This window comes from Chenopodium quinoa, unplaced genomic scaffold (genome assembly GCF_001683475.1).
Source record: "Chenopodium quinoa cultivar QQ74 unplaced genomic scaffold, ASM168347v1, whole genome shotgun sequence".
Taxonomy (NCBI): domain Eukaryota; kingdom Viridiplantae; phylum Streptophyta; class Magnoliopsida; order Caryophyllales; family Amaranthaceae; genus Chenopodium; species Chenopodium quinoa.
Window position 1 is genome coordinate 19,092,138 of NW_018742204.1, and position 15,653 is coordinate 19,107,790.

At 35.0% G+C, this 15,653-nt stretch overlaps 1 protein-coding gene across 3 annotated transcripts; it reads right to left on the bottom strand.

Annotated features, from left to right (window-relative positions):
- Positions 1–1,552: 1,552 nt before the first annotated feature.
- Positions 1,553–13,266, bottom strand: LOC110721366 (replication factor C subunit 1-like). 3 transcript variants are annotated; one of them, XM_021900515.1, is made up of 23 exons: positions 13,148–13,266; positions 12,797–12,857; positions 12,538–12,620; positions 11,643–12,092; positions 11,447–11,514; positions 11,160–11,235; positions 11,004–11,065; positions 10,768–10,916; positions 9,779–9,933; positions 9,477–9,659; positions 9,271–9,389; positions 8,988–9,195; positions 8,112–8,165; positions 7,809–7,978; positions 6,621–6,711; positions 6,168–6,349; positions 5,997–6,036; positions 4,860–4,984; positions 3,287–3,359; positions 3,029–3,121; positions 2,708–2,951; positions 2,088–2,144; positions 1,553–2,004 (listed from the first exon to the last, which is right to left on the bottom strand). In XM_021900515.1, the coding sequence occupies exons 4-23, from the start codon at positions 12,006–12,008 to the stop codon at positions 1,847–1,849; spliced, it is 2,673 nt and encodes an 890-aa protein (XP_021756207.1). In that variant the 5' UTR covers positions 12,009–12,092; positions 12,538–12,620; positions 12,797–12,857; positions 13,148–13,266; the 3' UTR covers positions 1,553–1,846. The 3 variants fall into 3 exon arrangements, with proteins under 3 accessions (XP_021756207.1, XP_021756204.1, XP_021756198.1); XM_021900512.1 differs by having other exon boundaries at positions 2,714–2,951; positions 12,538–12,675; XM_021900506.1 differs by having other exon boundaries at positions 12,538–12,675.
- Positions 13,267–15,653: the final 2,387 nt, after the last annotated feature.

Sequence of the window (15,653 nt, forward strand, 5' to 3'; positions counted from 1 at the left end):
AAATTAGGAAAACATAAAGGATAATTTGTCAATTACTACCGCAAGTTAATATCACTTTGTTAATTACTACCGCAAATTAAAAAAGTTGTGAATTAATCCCGCAAAAAATTTTAAGATGTTGCGATTACTACCAAACCCCTATTAAACCCAATTATGACGTCATTATATCTCTTTAACCCATGTTTGACTATGGTTAAGGGCTTTAACCACCCCCCAAAAAAAAAAATGGGTTAGGGATATAATAACGTCATGGTAAAGGGCTTTAACCCATGTTTAACCATGGTTAAGAGCTTTAACCATAGGTTAAAGTGATATAATGACGTCATAGTTGGGTTTAATGGGGTTTTGGTAGTAATCGCAACATCTTAAAAAATTTTGCGGTAGTAATTCACAACTTTTTAAATTTGCGGTAGTAATTTACAAAGTAGTATTAACTTGCGGTAGTAATTGGCAAATTTTCTAAACATAAATAGGAAGATAAATGACACGTAATCATCGTTTTATTTTGGGTGTTTGTGTTATTTTGAGTATTTAAATGGGGTTAATATAGTAAATTCATCTCCTCCTTTAGTACATGTTTTTCCTCCATTCTCTTACCTCTATCTTTGGAATTCAAAAACCTTCAATGGAGAAATCGAAGTTCACGAGCATCTTCAATCGAGGAGGAAGACAAACTCTACACTTTGGGGTTAATTATGCCCTTTCATCCATTTTTCTTATTACTTTGCCCATCACTAAATAAGTAAATAGTCTCCCTTTAAAACAAAAGACAAATGAATTTGTTTAAGTAGTAATTAACTAATTACATATGAAAAGATTTCACATGAGAACAACATTTTAAAATTTCGAATTGAAAAAAATTAGGGTAGATAAAATAGAGAAAAACTAGATCTATTAAGGTCTGTTATGGATGGAAAAATTAGGGTAGTAGTTTATGTAGTTTTTTACTTCGTAGTAGTTTATTAGACAGAGTCTCACTTTATGAGAGGTTGTGAGTCTCTCTTTATGAGAGTTGTTTCTCCAATTCTCCCCTTATATCGAGTTTTTCTATTTATTTATATATTATTATTAATTTTTTTTCAGGGTCCATAGGTCAAGAGGGACAAAGGTAGCAAATCCTCGGCAACGAAACCATTCTTTCTCCTTTGATGCAGCACGAATTTGTGAGATTGTTGTATTTTTGAGGAAGTCATCAATGGTCTACAGCTTGGTTTTCGGTGGAGAAGTTATTTATTTAGGAGAAAATACATTCTTAATGTGAGATATATTCTTTGTAGTCTTTACTTGATTACTGTAAGTGTCTTTTGACTTATTTAATTTATGCTATTTCCATGGTTCCCTTCAAAAAAAAAAAAAAAACCTCAAGTCATTGTTCGGTGTAACATGTTCATTTGTATAAAATTGTATTTATATACTACAATTGTTTCATACAGTATTATATTTTGGGGTATAAAATTTTACTTATAGGTACTCATATGACAGAGACATATTGAACCCTCCTCATAACCAGACACATTAGTTAATCGGATCATACCAACTCGTGAGCTAAAGATTTCATGTTCCGGCCAAAAACCTGAATGATCATTTCATACTCCTTGAAATATTGTCCATAAATGCATAGCTTTAAGCTCGGAGCAACTCATCCTATCAGCACATATAGACAAAACTTTGATAGGGCAACTGCAGTTTAGAATTTGAACGAGGCTAAACCCTTCGGAAAAAATACACCAAAGCTATGCATATCACTGAATCCTAACAATAGTATAAACAAAAAAGGAGAAAAAATAGGAAGCACAATTTACACAATGAACCAGCAAATTCCCAATCTTCAGATGGTTGATCTCTATCATTTCTTTTTCCTGGCAGAAGATCCTGATCCACGACCACCTTTCTTTCCTGATCCAGGGTCGGCAGCACCTCCCTTGCCTCTTCCTGCCGAGGCCTTTTGTGGCTTTTTGGTGCCAGAGCTTCCAGCACCTTTCAAGTCCACTTGAACTTGAATCCCTAGAGACCAACCAACCAGTTAAAGATATAGATTTAAAAATCCAAGCCCATAAAGTGAGCTAGCCAAGAAAATTACAACTGACCTTTAGCATGGTTACTCTCGAGATCCAGCTTGAGTTTTTTCGCACCATTAGCGTCCTCTGGAAGAGATGACAAGCAAATGACATTTCATATTAAATACGAAGTAAACATTAAAGAGTTCGACCATGCATGAAACATGTCATAGCAGGACTTGTGAGCAAGACCTGCTTATTAATGATTGGCATTTCATTCTCAACCATCACAAGTCCTTGTAACATAGATACAAAAACTCTTTATGGACAAAGCCAAACCAAGATGAGGGAATATAAGGCCCGAAGGTGATTCAGGACAGACTATTGTTGTAGCATGTCCCAAGGAACTTGCAGAATACATTGCAGAATTTCAAGATTGTGGATCAAAGCTTGTTTATGGACAAGTAAAACAACTCTATGTGACATTTAGAATTGAATTTTTTGAGCAGCTAAAAGAACACAAAAATATTGATTCAAACAATTAAGAGACGGAGGATCAGGGCTAAAAGTGTAATCGGACTCCAAGACATCAAGTCACTTGGAAAACTTATATACACATGAGAAAAACAAGCAAAAAATATATTCAGATTTAAGAAAATCCTTTTATTGATATTCGCAGGCATGGGTAGCAAAGAAAGGTGTAAGCTTACTCAAACCTTCTGCATCTTCAGTGTCCTCTTCCTCATTTTCCTCATTGATATCACCATTTACCTCTCCAATTTCATCAACCGGCTCCAGGATAGCAGCAATCCTCTTTTTAGGAGCCTTTTTCAAACCAGGAAGGGTGATCATGTCTGCTGTTCGCACCACGCGCAAACTGCTACCTTCTTTATATCCCTTTGTTAAAGCAGATTTTACTGCTGGTGGTATACCATCAGTTGGTGTAGGGTGTCCCTAACAAAGTACAAATCAAAATTTGTGAGAAATTCTAAACAGCAGAGTAAGAAACAGTATTGTAGCAGGTAGAATACCTGAAATTTCGACAACTCCATAAGCGTGTCATAATCTTCCATGCTTAATGAGTAAGTATCCATGAATTCAACTACTTCTTTTACAGCTTCCTCCTGTGAATAAATAATAGGAAAACATAGCTGTTAACTGCAAATTACAAGATTATTATGTCCAAATAAAAAAAATATAGAACTGCCAGTTGCAAGTTTGCAACTGACAGTATAAATAGCATTGGGAAATCGAACATAAAATGCTCAAGTGTTTAAAAAGATCCTAACCTTAGGAAGAGTCCGAAGTGGTTCAGTTAGTTTTTTAGAAAGAAGTGTAAGGAAATCAGTACGTAATGTTCCCCTGCATATCATTAAATAAGATAGCTATTATACATATGCTGTCAGCATAATCAAGGAAAACAAGGAAAGCTTTCAAATGCAATGCAGTATATTAGAAAATAAAGATCAAATGAAACAAACAGCAAAAAAGACTTTACTCTGTCATTTAAGGTAGGTGACAAGGTAACACAGAAAAGTAATCAAGCATTTTCTTCATTATTCCCTTCTTTGTACAGGAGCACGAAACCATAACAATAAGACTTGTTTCACAAATTCACAGTAAACACAAATCAAAAGATTACAAGTAGAGGTATGCAGAATATACGATGAATTTGGCGATAAAACCACTAAAATCTTCTCCGCATCACAGGAATTCAGATAATAGACAGGCTATTACATGAAAGAAGCATTTGCATGTAATTGCAAAAAGCCTGTTGTGCCGATTGCAAACTGCTGCCATGAAATCAAACTAAGCCTGATATTTAAACCATTGCTTGATAAAATCTTAATGTTCTATTCAATGAACAGCCACATCAGTCTCCATAGGCCATATCATGTGTTTAGAAATTACATAGGACATACATGTCTAACAATGAGTGATAGAATATCTGTCACTGGCAATTATATTAAGGCATCAACATTTTGCAATCAAATGTCAAAGCCTTGTGTGTACTAGTACCAACATAACACAGTACAGAATTCAATTTTCTAGTACAGGACTTAAGTTGTGGAATGCTAACTTCTATTTATTAGGTGTACATACTCAAAATTACTTCAAAATAGTTGCTAAATGCAAAGGCATATAATTTTTTAAGTCGGTCTACATGCACTGCGGCAGCTTTAAGATGGGACAGCCATGCAAATACTTAATGTTACCACAAATGCTACATGACAGCAATTTTATTCTATAATGGCCCATCAACTTCCCCAATTAAAATCTGGTACTAATCTTGGGAAAGAAAAACTAAGAATGAATTACAGTAAAACATGCACTACATGCAATAAATATATACATAGGAAGTGAAAAGGAACCCTGCCATGCACATATATAATTATATCTTTGATGACCTGACTGACCTCCAAATTTAATCATACAAAGATTGAGGATATTTACACTAATCAGATCTACAATAATTCTGGTAAACTCAAGCAAATAAACTTGTGTATCTTAATACAATACATTATGAACCACTGGGAAAAAAAAATTATGCTTCCTCATGAACCAATACCGTAATGCTCTTATACAAGAATTCTACCTCAGTAAACATACAAATATTCATTTTTAAAATGACAAGCTGACCACCACATGATTCACTTTACAGATTCAATAACAAAATAATACTAACAAAAATTGATAAAAATATGACAAGTATAGCCCTTAAATTAAGTATTAGATGATACCATGCAACACAATACTAGAAATCAACACCCTTCCCTAAAAGTGTAATAGTATGTGTCCAGCTGCTGCACAAGAACCATCTGGAAGATTTAACACATGGAAGGGTTTAGCACTTCAACCTACCTTCCCATATATGAATCACTAGAAGCAAGCATATGGACATGAAGATCCTCCAAAATCCTCAAATTCTTTCCCATAGTTGAATTCTTCCCAAGCCAACCACCAAACCTGTTGAAATTTCTTTCACCCTGCAAACTTCATGTCAGTCTCTGGCACATGACTGAAGCAGTTATATGTAACAAGGTGTCCAACTAGATTATCACAAAGTAATAGGAAAATTATGTCATTAAATGAGTTTTCACTGTCATCTAAAGAAGGCCCAAGGAAAAACACAAGAGAAAATAAAGCTATCAACATAAATATGCAGGCAGTTTAACCTTGGAACCAGATTAAGAGGAAAGTTCAAGCTAAATAGATATTTTCCGTTGTCAAGTTTTTCCAATCAAATAAGAAAATGAATATTTGGTGAGTTACATCTCCTTAAACTTATTGGAGTTAAACACAACTTAAACCCCAATGGGACGTTAGTACAAGGCTATGTTACTCGAAACACAACATTTTAACCACCATAGTCAGGTCAATACCACCCAAAACCAGTCCAGATATTAAATTTGAATCAAATATGTTGGGTGGCACATGGGTACGTCACAAGGAAACGAGAAAAACCCAATTAATAACAAGACTCATTATTAATAGAAAAAACGATGTTGAGGCTTTTAGTTGTGGGAGGCAGGCAAATTGAAGGCAGCGGTCTGCAATCCAGCCAACTTACTTCCAGAGACGACCATTGTTCAGTCATAGTAGTTTCTGTCAGGTAGATGAGGCAGTTATTTTATCTCATCCCATGCAGTTGAATTCTCTTTTTCACCTTTGTGTACTGTCTGTCTCAACATGTGGCACTTTCTTTCTTATTAACCTGTTTAGGCTTTAGGCCTACAGTAGCTTCTCATTCTATATTTCTATTTGACTCAAATACTCCCAAGGTACTATATGGAAGTTGTCTATCATCTATAATGTATTTCAATCATGACTTGTAAGAGGCATTGAGGCCCTAATCAAGAGAAAAGGGTCTCAAGATTTTGCCTGCCAGTGGTAATGCAACAGCAAAGTCGAAATTCCACAGTATAAAGTACATGCACAAAGGCAGGTAAAATTCCAAAAAAAAAAAAAAAAAAAAAAAAAAAAGAAGTAAACATATACCGGCATAAATATCTCTCTTTGTCCATGCATCAATGAGGCCCTAATAGAGAGAAAAGGGATACAAGAGGAAAAACATAATTTAGAATTAGAGGAGAAGAAATAGAGGGATTCTATTCAAAGAACATATTTTCCCCCAACCAACATATAATATAACGATTTCAGAGCACATACGGTAGTATGCAGGAAGCAACACAGCTGCTTTGAGAGAGCTGCCACTGCCTATATCTCCTTATTTGCACATTAATAATATCTCCATCAGCAATTGACTCAGCAACACGGGCAAGAGAGCTCATTCTTTTCATCCCACTATCATCTTTCCCTATAGAACTCGGCCGATAATTAATATAATTTTCCTGTCACACATAGGCCACCAATGAGTGCAGACATAAACACAAGTTCACACATAGGCAATCAATTATTTATTTTCACTAGTCAATCAATAAAATTGAGAGTTTCCGAGCATCTACAATTCGCAAGCTATTAAGTGTAACCATAAGTCCACAATAGCAAATTCCTTCCATAATTAAAACAGATTCATATGCAATATAAGCAATTCCAGAGTACGTAACATCCAGTGAGATGAAAAAAATACCAGTAAATGAATTCAGAAAGAGAAGAGCAGACCTGGATAAGAAGAGGAACCAGATCAAGGTCACTCATGCTCAGGTCAATCCGTTCATCCATCCTCAACTTCCCACCATTGTAACCAAACAACCTACAAGATAATGCAATAAGAAGCTCATTAAACTTCTTTAAAAGATGCAATATAACATGACAATCATAATCCTTAGACAATCAAGCTCTCACTCTCCCCCAAAAGTGGACTGTGACAGATATTTAAAAGGGCATATAGAAAGCAGTTCTTTTTTCAAATTGTTCTATGTTAAATAAATACCCACTAATAATAACAATAACAATAATTTTGTTTTCCTCATAGGGGTGTGTCAAAAGAAGTTCTTATTTTAAATTTATTTCCTCAATACCCTCTCATCAAAAGATTCAGTCTTTGCCAGGAAGTCCCATAAACCCTTGGAGGTAAAAAGAAACCAGGAAGAGCTGCCGATTTATCCTCCAATATAATTCATCACCATATGCCCATTCATGGAACCAAAAGTCCAAAATTACCATTCGAGTGTATATCAAGGTAAATATAAAAGATTCTAAAAGAGAGTATAAGATTATAGGCAACAGATCAACACATGGGGGATGTATGGGTTTCTCCCCCGATCCCAACTACGAACATCCATAAGAAACAATGACAACAATAAATGAAACATAGAAACAGAGAAATTTTAGTAGTTCCAATTTCCAAACAACAAATTCTAAGAGCTACAGATTTTCAGGAGCTACTCATTGCCTCAATCTCCATATTATTACCATTCAAATTTTTCACACATAGCAATATCATTGGTCATTGGGTATCAAGGACTCAAGGTCATGTCCTATTTCTAAGAAACTTTGAAAATAAAAAACACAAGAGATCCCAAGGAGAAGCAATTTCTTTGAAAGATCACCAATTTGTTCACCCTCCAGGATCCTCAAAGTCACAAAATCATTTTTTCTTTCTAAAACCTCTGTAAATAAACTAAACTAGTTAACTAACTTTATTACCCTATTTTTTTTTTCTTCTTCTATTAATAAAAAATAACAATACTGGATTTTTTATCCAAAAAGATTTTTCATTTCTATGTTTCCTTATTGTATGCATCTCCAAATATCTTCGTTTATACATTTCCAATTCCTGTTGCCATGTCACCTTGCATTTACACACAAGCTAGCTAATCGAGAAAAAGAAAGAAAATTGCTACATACTTATCAACAGCAGTGAATGGTGATATGTCTTCATCTTTAGCATTGTTAAGAAGGCGCTGCCTAATATCATCATATTTGATAACTGACATGGATAAGCTCATATATTGCAGCTGGTTCACGGCCATGCGCATATCTCCATTACACCTCTCTGCCAGCTCTTCCAAAGCAATCTGTGCATACAAATTCAGATCACACAAACCAGTTGGCCATCCTACTCTTTAGACGAAGGGGAAAGTAATCAAACATGGAAGCCAGAATAAGAAAAGAGACGAGAAATTAAAACGGAGAGGAGGCAGCAAGCACCTCGTTCACTTGAATCCCTTCTGCATTAGCAATCTGCAGCAACCTCTTTGCCATCTGTCATAGCAATATATTTATAAGAAAATTTCTTTTATAAGCTCAATTCTAAAATTAATAGTTGTCTTATGAATGCAACATGACAAAAGTACAATGAAATTTAAATCTCTTCATCACGTGCTATAAGAAAATCTCTATAATATGTTATTATTAAAGATTTTAACATAGCAGTCAAATGAATAAGGCATAACCTACTGGGGATCATAACAATACCCCCTTGTTTCAAAATAAAATGAATAAGGATTTTGTGAGGACTTTAAATCCTTGTTTGTATACTCAAATCTTTATTTGTTAGTGTTATTCTCATTATTAAAACCCAGTCTCATTTCACATAGAATTTGGGGCAATGTTCCTAATTTATAATTTATATAAAATTAGGAAATCGAGATGTGGGGCATGAGAAATTACATCATCCCTGACTAATATATTATAACTCCAAGAACTTGAAAGAAAAAACTAAATTTCAGGATAATTACTTCAATATGCTCACAAGATGAAGTTCTCCATACTTTTCAGGATTTATAAACTATCACCCAGCAGCTATCCAGCTATAAGCAAACCATTGCTTGTTAAAAAGGGGGGTTAAACTTTGCAGGCAAAATCTCAAACAGGATTTATAAACTATCACCCAGCAGCTATCCAGCTATAAGCAAACCATTGCTTGTTAAAAAGAGGGGTTAAACTTTGCAGGCAAAATCTCAAACATAAAATATAGTTAAAGTTTGTTGCTTATATGATTACTACAAAGACCACATAACATAATAAGTTACTAAAAAGGCCTAACCATAAACTGCCAGTGTGCCACATAAAAACTAATCATACCTGCTGTTTTGTGGGCTTCCGGAAATTATACAGAGAACAATAGTTTACAAGACTTTTCAGCTTCTGACTGTAGCGGTCATTACAAATACAGATAATTGGAACTTTGGAGATCTTGATGCTAGCAATTACGTCTGCAACCCCACCTCGATCACCCGCAGACATGCCATCAACTTCATCCATAATAAGAACTGTCTTGGGGTGCTTTAACCTAGAATTTGATTCAAATTAACTAATAGGAGAATATACATCACATAAATGAGTTAACCTAATGTGCAAAACTAACCTATCCAGGTCACCAAGGGATTTATTGCTAATAAGCTCCTTTACAGAATTAGCAGTACTTCCACCAATTCCCTTGCCAATTTGGGAATCTGCCTTTCCACGATTGTCACTGGCATTAACCTAAAAGCATAAGAAAGACAGAAGAGATGGTTACAAAATTCCAACATTTACATATAATAATATTTTAACTGATGATGATGGTATCACCTCTATTATCTCATATTTCAGCATTTTACTAACTAACTTTGCTGAGGTAGTTTTCCCAATGCCAGGAGTTCCACTCATTAAGACAGCCTTTTTCTCAGCAGAATTGCTTTCCCTTTTCCTCTTTCCTTTATTATGCAAAAATTGCTCATCCCAATGTGATAACCAATCATGAAGATCTTTAACCTACAGCATGCAACGACAGAGACTATTTGTCATTCTGAATTTCTACAGAAGGATGGAGAGGATACATAAGGATGGAGAGGATGGGGAATAATGAACCAGTGCAATCAACAAGGGCATACAAGCTTTTGATTGCCAATTATTTCATTTGGAACTTTGGGCTTGTATTTCTCGGTCCATGTCAAGGAAGGACCTTGCTTTGACAAATCCTTTTTCTTAGCAGGTGTTGAAGACTTGGGAGCCTGACTGTTGGCAGAATAGCTTCCCACATCAGCTTCTGCAACAAATAAATCGCAAAAGGTTCACATCAGAGTCGTTAAAATGATCAACATACAAATAATGGGGATAACATATATAGTTGTAGACAGGAAAAGACCAACGGTTTGATGCCAAAGTAAATGGAAACATATTATTAAGTATACTTTTGGTCCATTGTTCCTAATTAATATTGCTTAGACTTAGATAAGATTATGGCAAATCTCCTCTTCACACACTTTCTGACACAAATTGAATCAATAATGTTCTTCATCTTAGACAAATCGACATAATCTTCCCATAATACTATGGAGTCCTTCAACATGCAGTTGTCATAGTCAGGTACAGATTGTAAAATTGCATATAAATCAGGTCTTAATGCAATTGCTTTTTCAACAAGCAGCACTTAGCTCACTAAGAATCAAGTAAAATTCCATTGTGAAAGCATGAATTTCAAAACTAGAGGCTCCATGTTACAGGGGTTGATCTTATTTTCTTGGTGTGTGTGTGTGTGGTGGGGGGATAGGGAGGGGCTATAGAGAAGTGTCCTGCCCTACCACATCAGCCCATTACGTGATTTCTGTAAGCTTCATGGTTAGATGCAAAAAACTAGGGCAGCTAAAATCATTATTGGTAGCCTTAATTAATATTCAGCGTCAAATCTCCTTTGACATGACAGACTACAAACATACGATATGACATGCCCTTGCCCAATAAATAATAATAATAATAATATAATAAATAAATAAAAAAAAAAAAAGTTTCATGGCATAATCCAAGATGTAATCAAAAGCACAGCCTACATGACAAGAAAGTGAAAATCGAATATAAGTTAAAAAAGAGTTCTCATGCATACTTTTCACAACCACATTCTGCTGAATTTTCTTTGCAGATGATGACGGAGTGCTTTCAGATGGTTTCTTTGAATTGCATTGGTCAGGCGTTTTTGATTTTTTTGACTTTTGGATCATATCAAACAAACCATCCTCTGTAAGAAAGGGTGTTCTGCATACAAAGTAAGACCCTAGTAAGAAGTCATAAAAATTGCAAAGGAAGAATCACTGAATCAGTAAATGAGAGGAAGAATCTAACCCCAATTCTTTCGCCTTTTCAGATTTCCGTCCCCCAATATCATCATCACATAAAAGAAAATTCTGTAAAGTATAGATTTAGTAAACTGCAAGAATATCTGTTGAGGGCAAAAGATAGTATAACACAAAATATAATGTTCATAGATCAGGGAAAAACCGTCTTCTTGCTAACAGATCCGGTAACACGACCTCCATGTCTCTTGATTAAATCTTCTGCTTCTTCCCTTTCCAAACTATAAGGCAAATATAGAGGTTAGGAGATGTCACTAATACACAATTCTCACAAAATATACAAATTTGGGAAAAGACCAATAACCATCCTTCGAGCAAAAATCTTAAAAGATAAAAGATAAGAATCAACCTGTAAAGTGTCCCAAGAATAATAAAAGAAATAATCAAAAGGCAGAAGGATATATCAAATGAACTATATCTTAAACTCTATACCTGTCAAGTGTCCCAGAAATTACAAAAGTCAACCCAGCTAAACAATCAGGAGAGCCTTCAGGAACTTCCTGGCCGAAGAAAAGGACAAAAGCAATAAGAGAAGATAAAGGAGAACACACTTAAAAGTACTGGATACCACCACGGTCACTATATAGGACAGTTATAAGGAGAAATCACATGATTAGCATTTTAATACCTTTTCTCCTTTGTGAGGTGGATCTTTCCTCTCACCAAAGTTCATAAATCCGCCTCGTCCACGTCCCCTTCCTCCTCCACCAGCAGCAGTGGCAGGTGCTGCTCCCCTACCACGAACCCTTCCGGCAGATTTGACAGGCGTTGGAGTCTCCTTTTCCTCGTCCATTTCCTCATCACTTTCATCAACAACCACGTTTTTCTTTGCAATACCCCTTCCTGAACTTCCCTTTAGCTTTTTGCTAGGAGTAGCATCAACTGACTTTTTTTTGGAACTAATTGGAGCAAAGTCGTCATCATCATCATCAACATTTTCCTCCTCTAATTTGTGAACCTTCTTCGCAGGTGAAGGTTTGGCAGGCACCTCCATTTTTTGGGTCCCAACTTTCGATTTCTCTTGATCTTTATCAAAGTATTTGCTTGTTTTCCTTCGTGCAGCACTTTCTTGACCTACCTAACTCACAATAACCACAAGCATATAAATTTACTACACAACTTTTTTTCACCAAAATCAATCACGAGCAACCAGATTTTTGTAAACACCCTAACCTGAGAGATCGTTATTTACACCCAAGGGTATATATTTGTTCATTTGATGATAAAATGAGCAATAATCATCGAAATGAGCAAAAAATACACTTGGGTGCACCATACACCTGGGTGCATAAAACAATTTCTACCCTAACCTTATAGGGAAACAACAATTTCAAAACCAACTTCCTTGTACGATCCCAGAAATCATTCTACCCAACCAAATATAGAAACAGCAGTAGAAAATTCAACACATTAAGCTCATTGAAATAAACAACTAACTATACCTAAATTCAACAATTTGATAAATTGGCACACTATCATTGTATCATATATAACTGTCAATTAACAAGTATCAATTGACTAACCGCTTTCTGGGTTTCAGAAGTAGTGGCTGAAGGTTTTTCAGATGCCGGTTTCGAAGCGGCCGGTTTCGCAGCGGCCGGTTTCGCTGCATTGGAATTATCCTTGTCATGTTTCTTCACAAACCATTTTCTAATATCTGACTGCTTGCAAAAAACATATAATTCCACATTAAAGTAACCCTTTTTTTTTTTGGCAAACACATTATTGAATACAAATATACATGATTAAATAAAAAATCTAAACAACATGAACAACACTCACCATGTCTGAAATGCAAGAATTACAAATGAAATTCTATCAAATTGTCCAGCCCCAATTAAATCTGCGCAAATACAAACAAAACCCCAATACCCTTAATCAGCATTGCAAATTCTATAAAATCCACAATAATCAAATGGGTAAAATTAGAAGGTTTTAGGGTTTAAAGAATCAAGAATTAAAGAATTTCATAAGCATAAAGTATTGACTTTTATTCAACCTTGTTTAGAAAAGCAGTGAAATTTAAAGAAATCGTCAAGAAATAATGCGGAATTTAAATGGGTTCAAGAACACAATCAAAGATTAACAGCAAAAACCCTAATTTATGCAAGGGGTTGTGTAGGAGAGAGAAACCTGGTGGGAAGCTTTTCCCGCTTCTCTAGTATTCCCTGTGAGCGCCTTGAGCTTTTCTCAGTACACTCGTAACCCGACACAAAAATTTAAAACTTCTCAAACACAATGGAAAAAAAAACACATTTATTAAGTTGTAATTTCGTAAATAAATCAATAATTTTACATCTATTTGTCAAAAAAAAAAAAAATACATGTAAAGTTATTCATTTTATTACGGAAATATTGTGATGACTACTACAATGGCTAACCGATTGATGAAAATATACTGTAATTGCTAATGTACTTGGTAACAATTGATCACTTTTATCACGAAAGATTGTGTACGGGAGGGTCCCGACAAAAACACTAATTAGCCGATAACAATCTTTATTACGTTGCTAATTATCTACTGATTAGCACGCTTGCTCAACATCCATAACGGCCTTCCTCTTGGCCACGTGGAGAGCTATTTCAGACCACGTAGGCACTTGCAACCTACAAGGTCGATTTGCCACCTATGTTGATAGGTGGCATCAGCTTGGTTATTTCCCTATATATACCCAAGCACATTTTCATAATAGAGGTACAATCTTTTTCTCTCTCTCTTCATTCTTTCTCTCCTCAAATTAATGACTTTAGCATCGGAGCGGTTATCCTCGAATAACTCCCCGGATTAGCTGATCTGTGCAAGTGCGAAATTGGACGGTAAACCTTTACCAACCCTCAAGAACTCTCGGAGCCGAAGCTCACCCGGAACAGATTGATATAGGAATGTTGGTGCTCTTTCTTTTAACAATGAACCCTCAAATAGTTCAAAACATTAAAACCATTCCTTTGTTTGAAAATGTTTAGTTAGATAAACTAAATCAGGGTATTTATAGTAGCAGAGAGTTAGTTGTTAAGTCAACAATTTGGTTAGCTCATATAGTCATACCTATAATTGTATTCTCCTTCTAAATGGGAATTTTCATGGTTTTGGAAACTAGATATTGCCCCAAAACTAAAGATCATTATTTATCAACTGCTACATTCAACCTTCTGACTAGAATTGTTCAATTTCGGATATAAGATCCAAATTTTCGAATCAAAATTAATGTGACTCGTATTGATAACCGTATATGATTTAAATATCCGATTTTTTTTTGAATATTCGACCAAATCGGATACCTAGAATTTTGGATAAAGTTTTCAAATTAAGTTAAAAACAAATTGGATGGAGTTAAACAACCCTACTTCCAAAAAAAAAACTATTTTTTTTATTGGTGGCCGAAAATGTCACTTCATCATAGTCAATTACTTCTTTCGTCTAAATAATGAACACACTTGATTATTTTAAATTTTATTTTTCTTGACTTTGACTATTTTTTAATGCTATTATATACGAGTAAAATAAATGTAGAGAGTACGAGAATATGATAGTTTGGATGGAAGAAAATTCCTCATAGTGCAAATAGGGCTAATAGGCTGAAAATTGTAATGCTGGACATTGTTGGGCTTGGTTAATCTATATCTATACTTCTATACTTTAGTAGTATTTAAAAACAAAAATCATCATCCTTATAATTAGGGGTGAGCAAAAAATCAGGGTACCCTGAATCGGAACCGGAACCTGTTAGGAACCGCAGGTTCCGAAACCAGAACCTATACAAGAGGTTCCGGTTCCGGGTAGCAAACTGGAGAACCTGTTGTAATAGGTTCTGGTTCAGGTTCTCAAATTTTTGGAACCAGAACCTGTAGGGTACCTGTACCTGATAAAAGTATCACTTAATTTCAAATTACACACTAATTCTTACTTAATTTTTAAATAATAAATATCAAAATTACAATTATAAAAATATATATATTAAATTTGTTAGACAACTACTATTAGTTTGTCTTATTTGCAAGTTGCAAACGTTATAAATTAGTGACCAACCAGTTTTTTATTAAAAATTCCGCGAAAAAGTTAGTGAGTATATTATAATACAGGGTAGCCTAAATCGGAACCGGAACCTACAGGTTCCGGTTCCCAATTTCTAGGAACCTGTTCAACAGGTTCCGGTTTCGGTTCTAATTTTGAGGAACCTATTGCAACAGGTTCCGGTTCCTGGAATTTTTACAGGGTACCCTGTTATGCTCACCCCTACTTATAATGCCACATGTACATTTTATGTTTTTTCTCCAATGCCACATGTCACCTCATTCAATCTTTATTTTTTTTAATCCCTTTTTCTCATATGAAAAAAAAGGGTTTTTCTACATTATAACCCTCCAACTTTCCGTTTTCTACGATGTGCCCCCTCTTTTTGAGAAATCTACAGTGTAACCTTAAAATACATTTAGCTTCTATACGGTAACCTTGTCGTTATCTTGGCGTTAACAAATTCCGTTAGTTATATTTTTTATCGATTTGCGTGTTAGAAATGGTTCCATTAAAGGTTTTGGGGGGTATTTTGGTCCTACAGGGTCCAAATTGAGCTCAGATTTCACAAAAAAATGACACAAATGTCTTATTTTGCATATTAAATACGTAAACACGCAAATCGAG

Coding starts and splice junctions, on each gene's coding strand:
- LOC110721366 (XM_021900506.1), bottom strand. Junction 11,066..11,159: donor GATCTGTTAGCAAGAAGACG/GTTTTTCCCTGA, acceptor TATACTTTACAG/AATTTTCTTTTATGTGATGA. Junction 2,005..2,087: donor CGAGAGTAACCATGCTAAAG/GTCAGTTGTAAT, acceptor GTTGGTCTCTAG/GGATTCAAGTTCAAGTGGAC.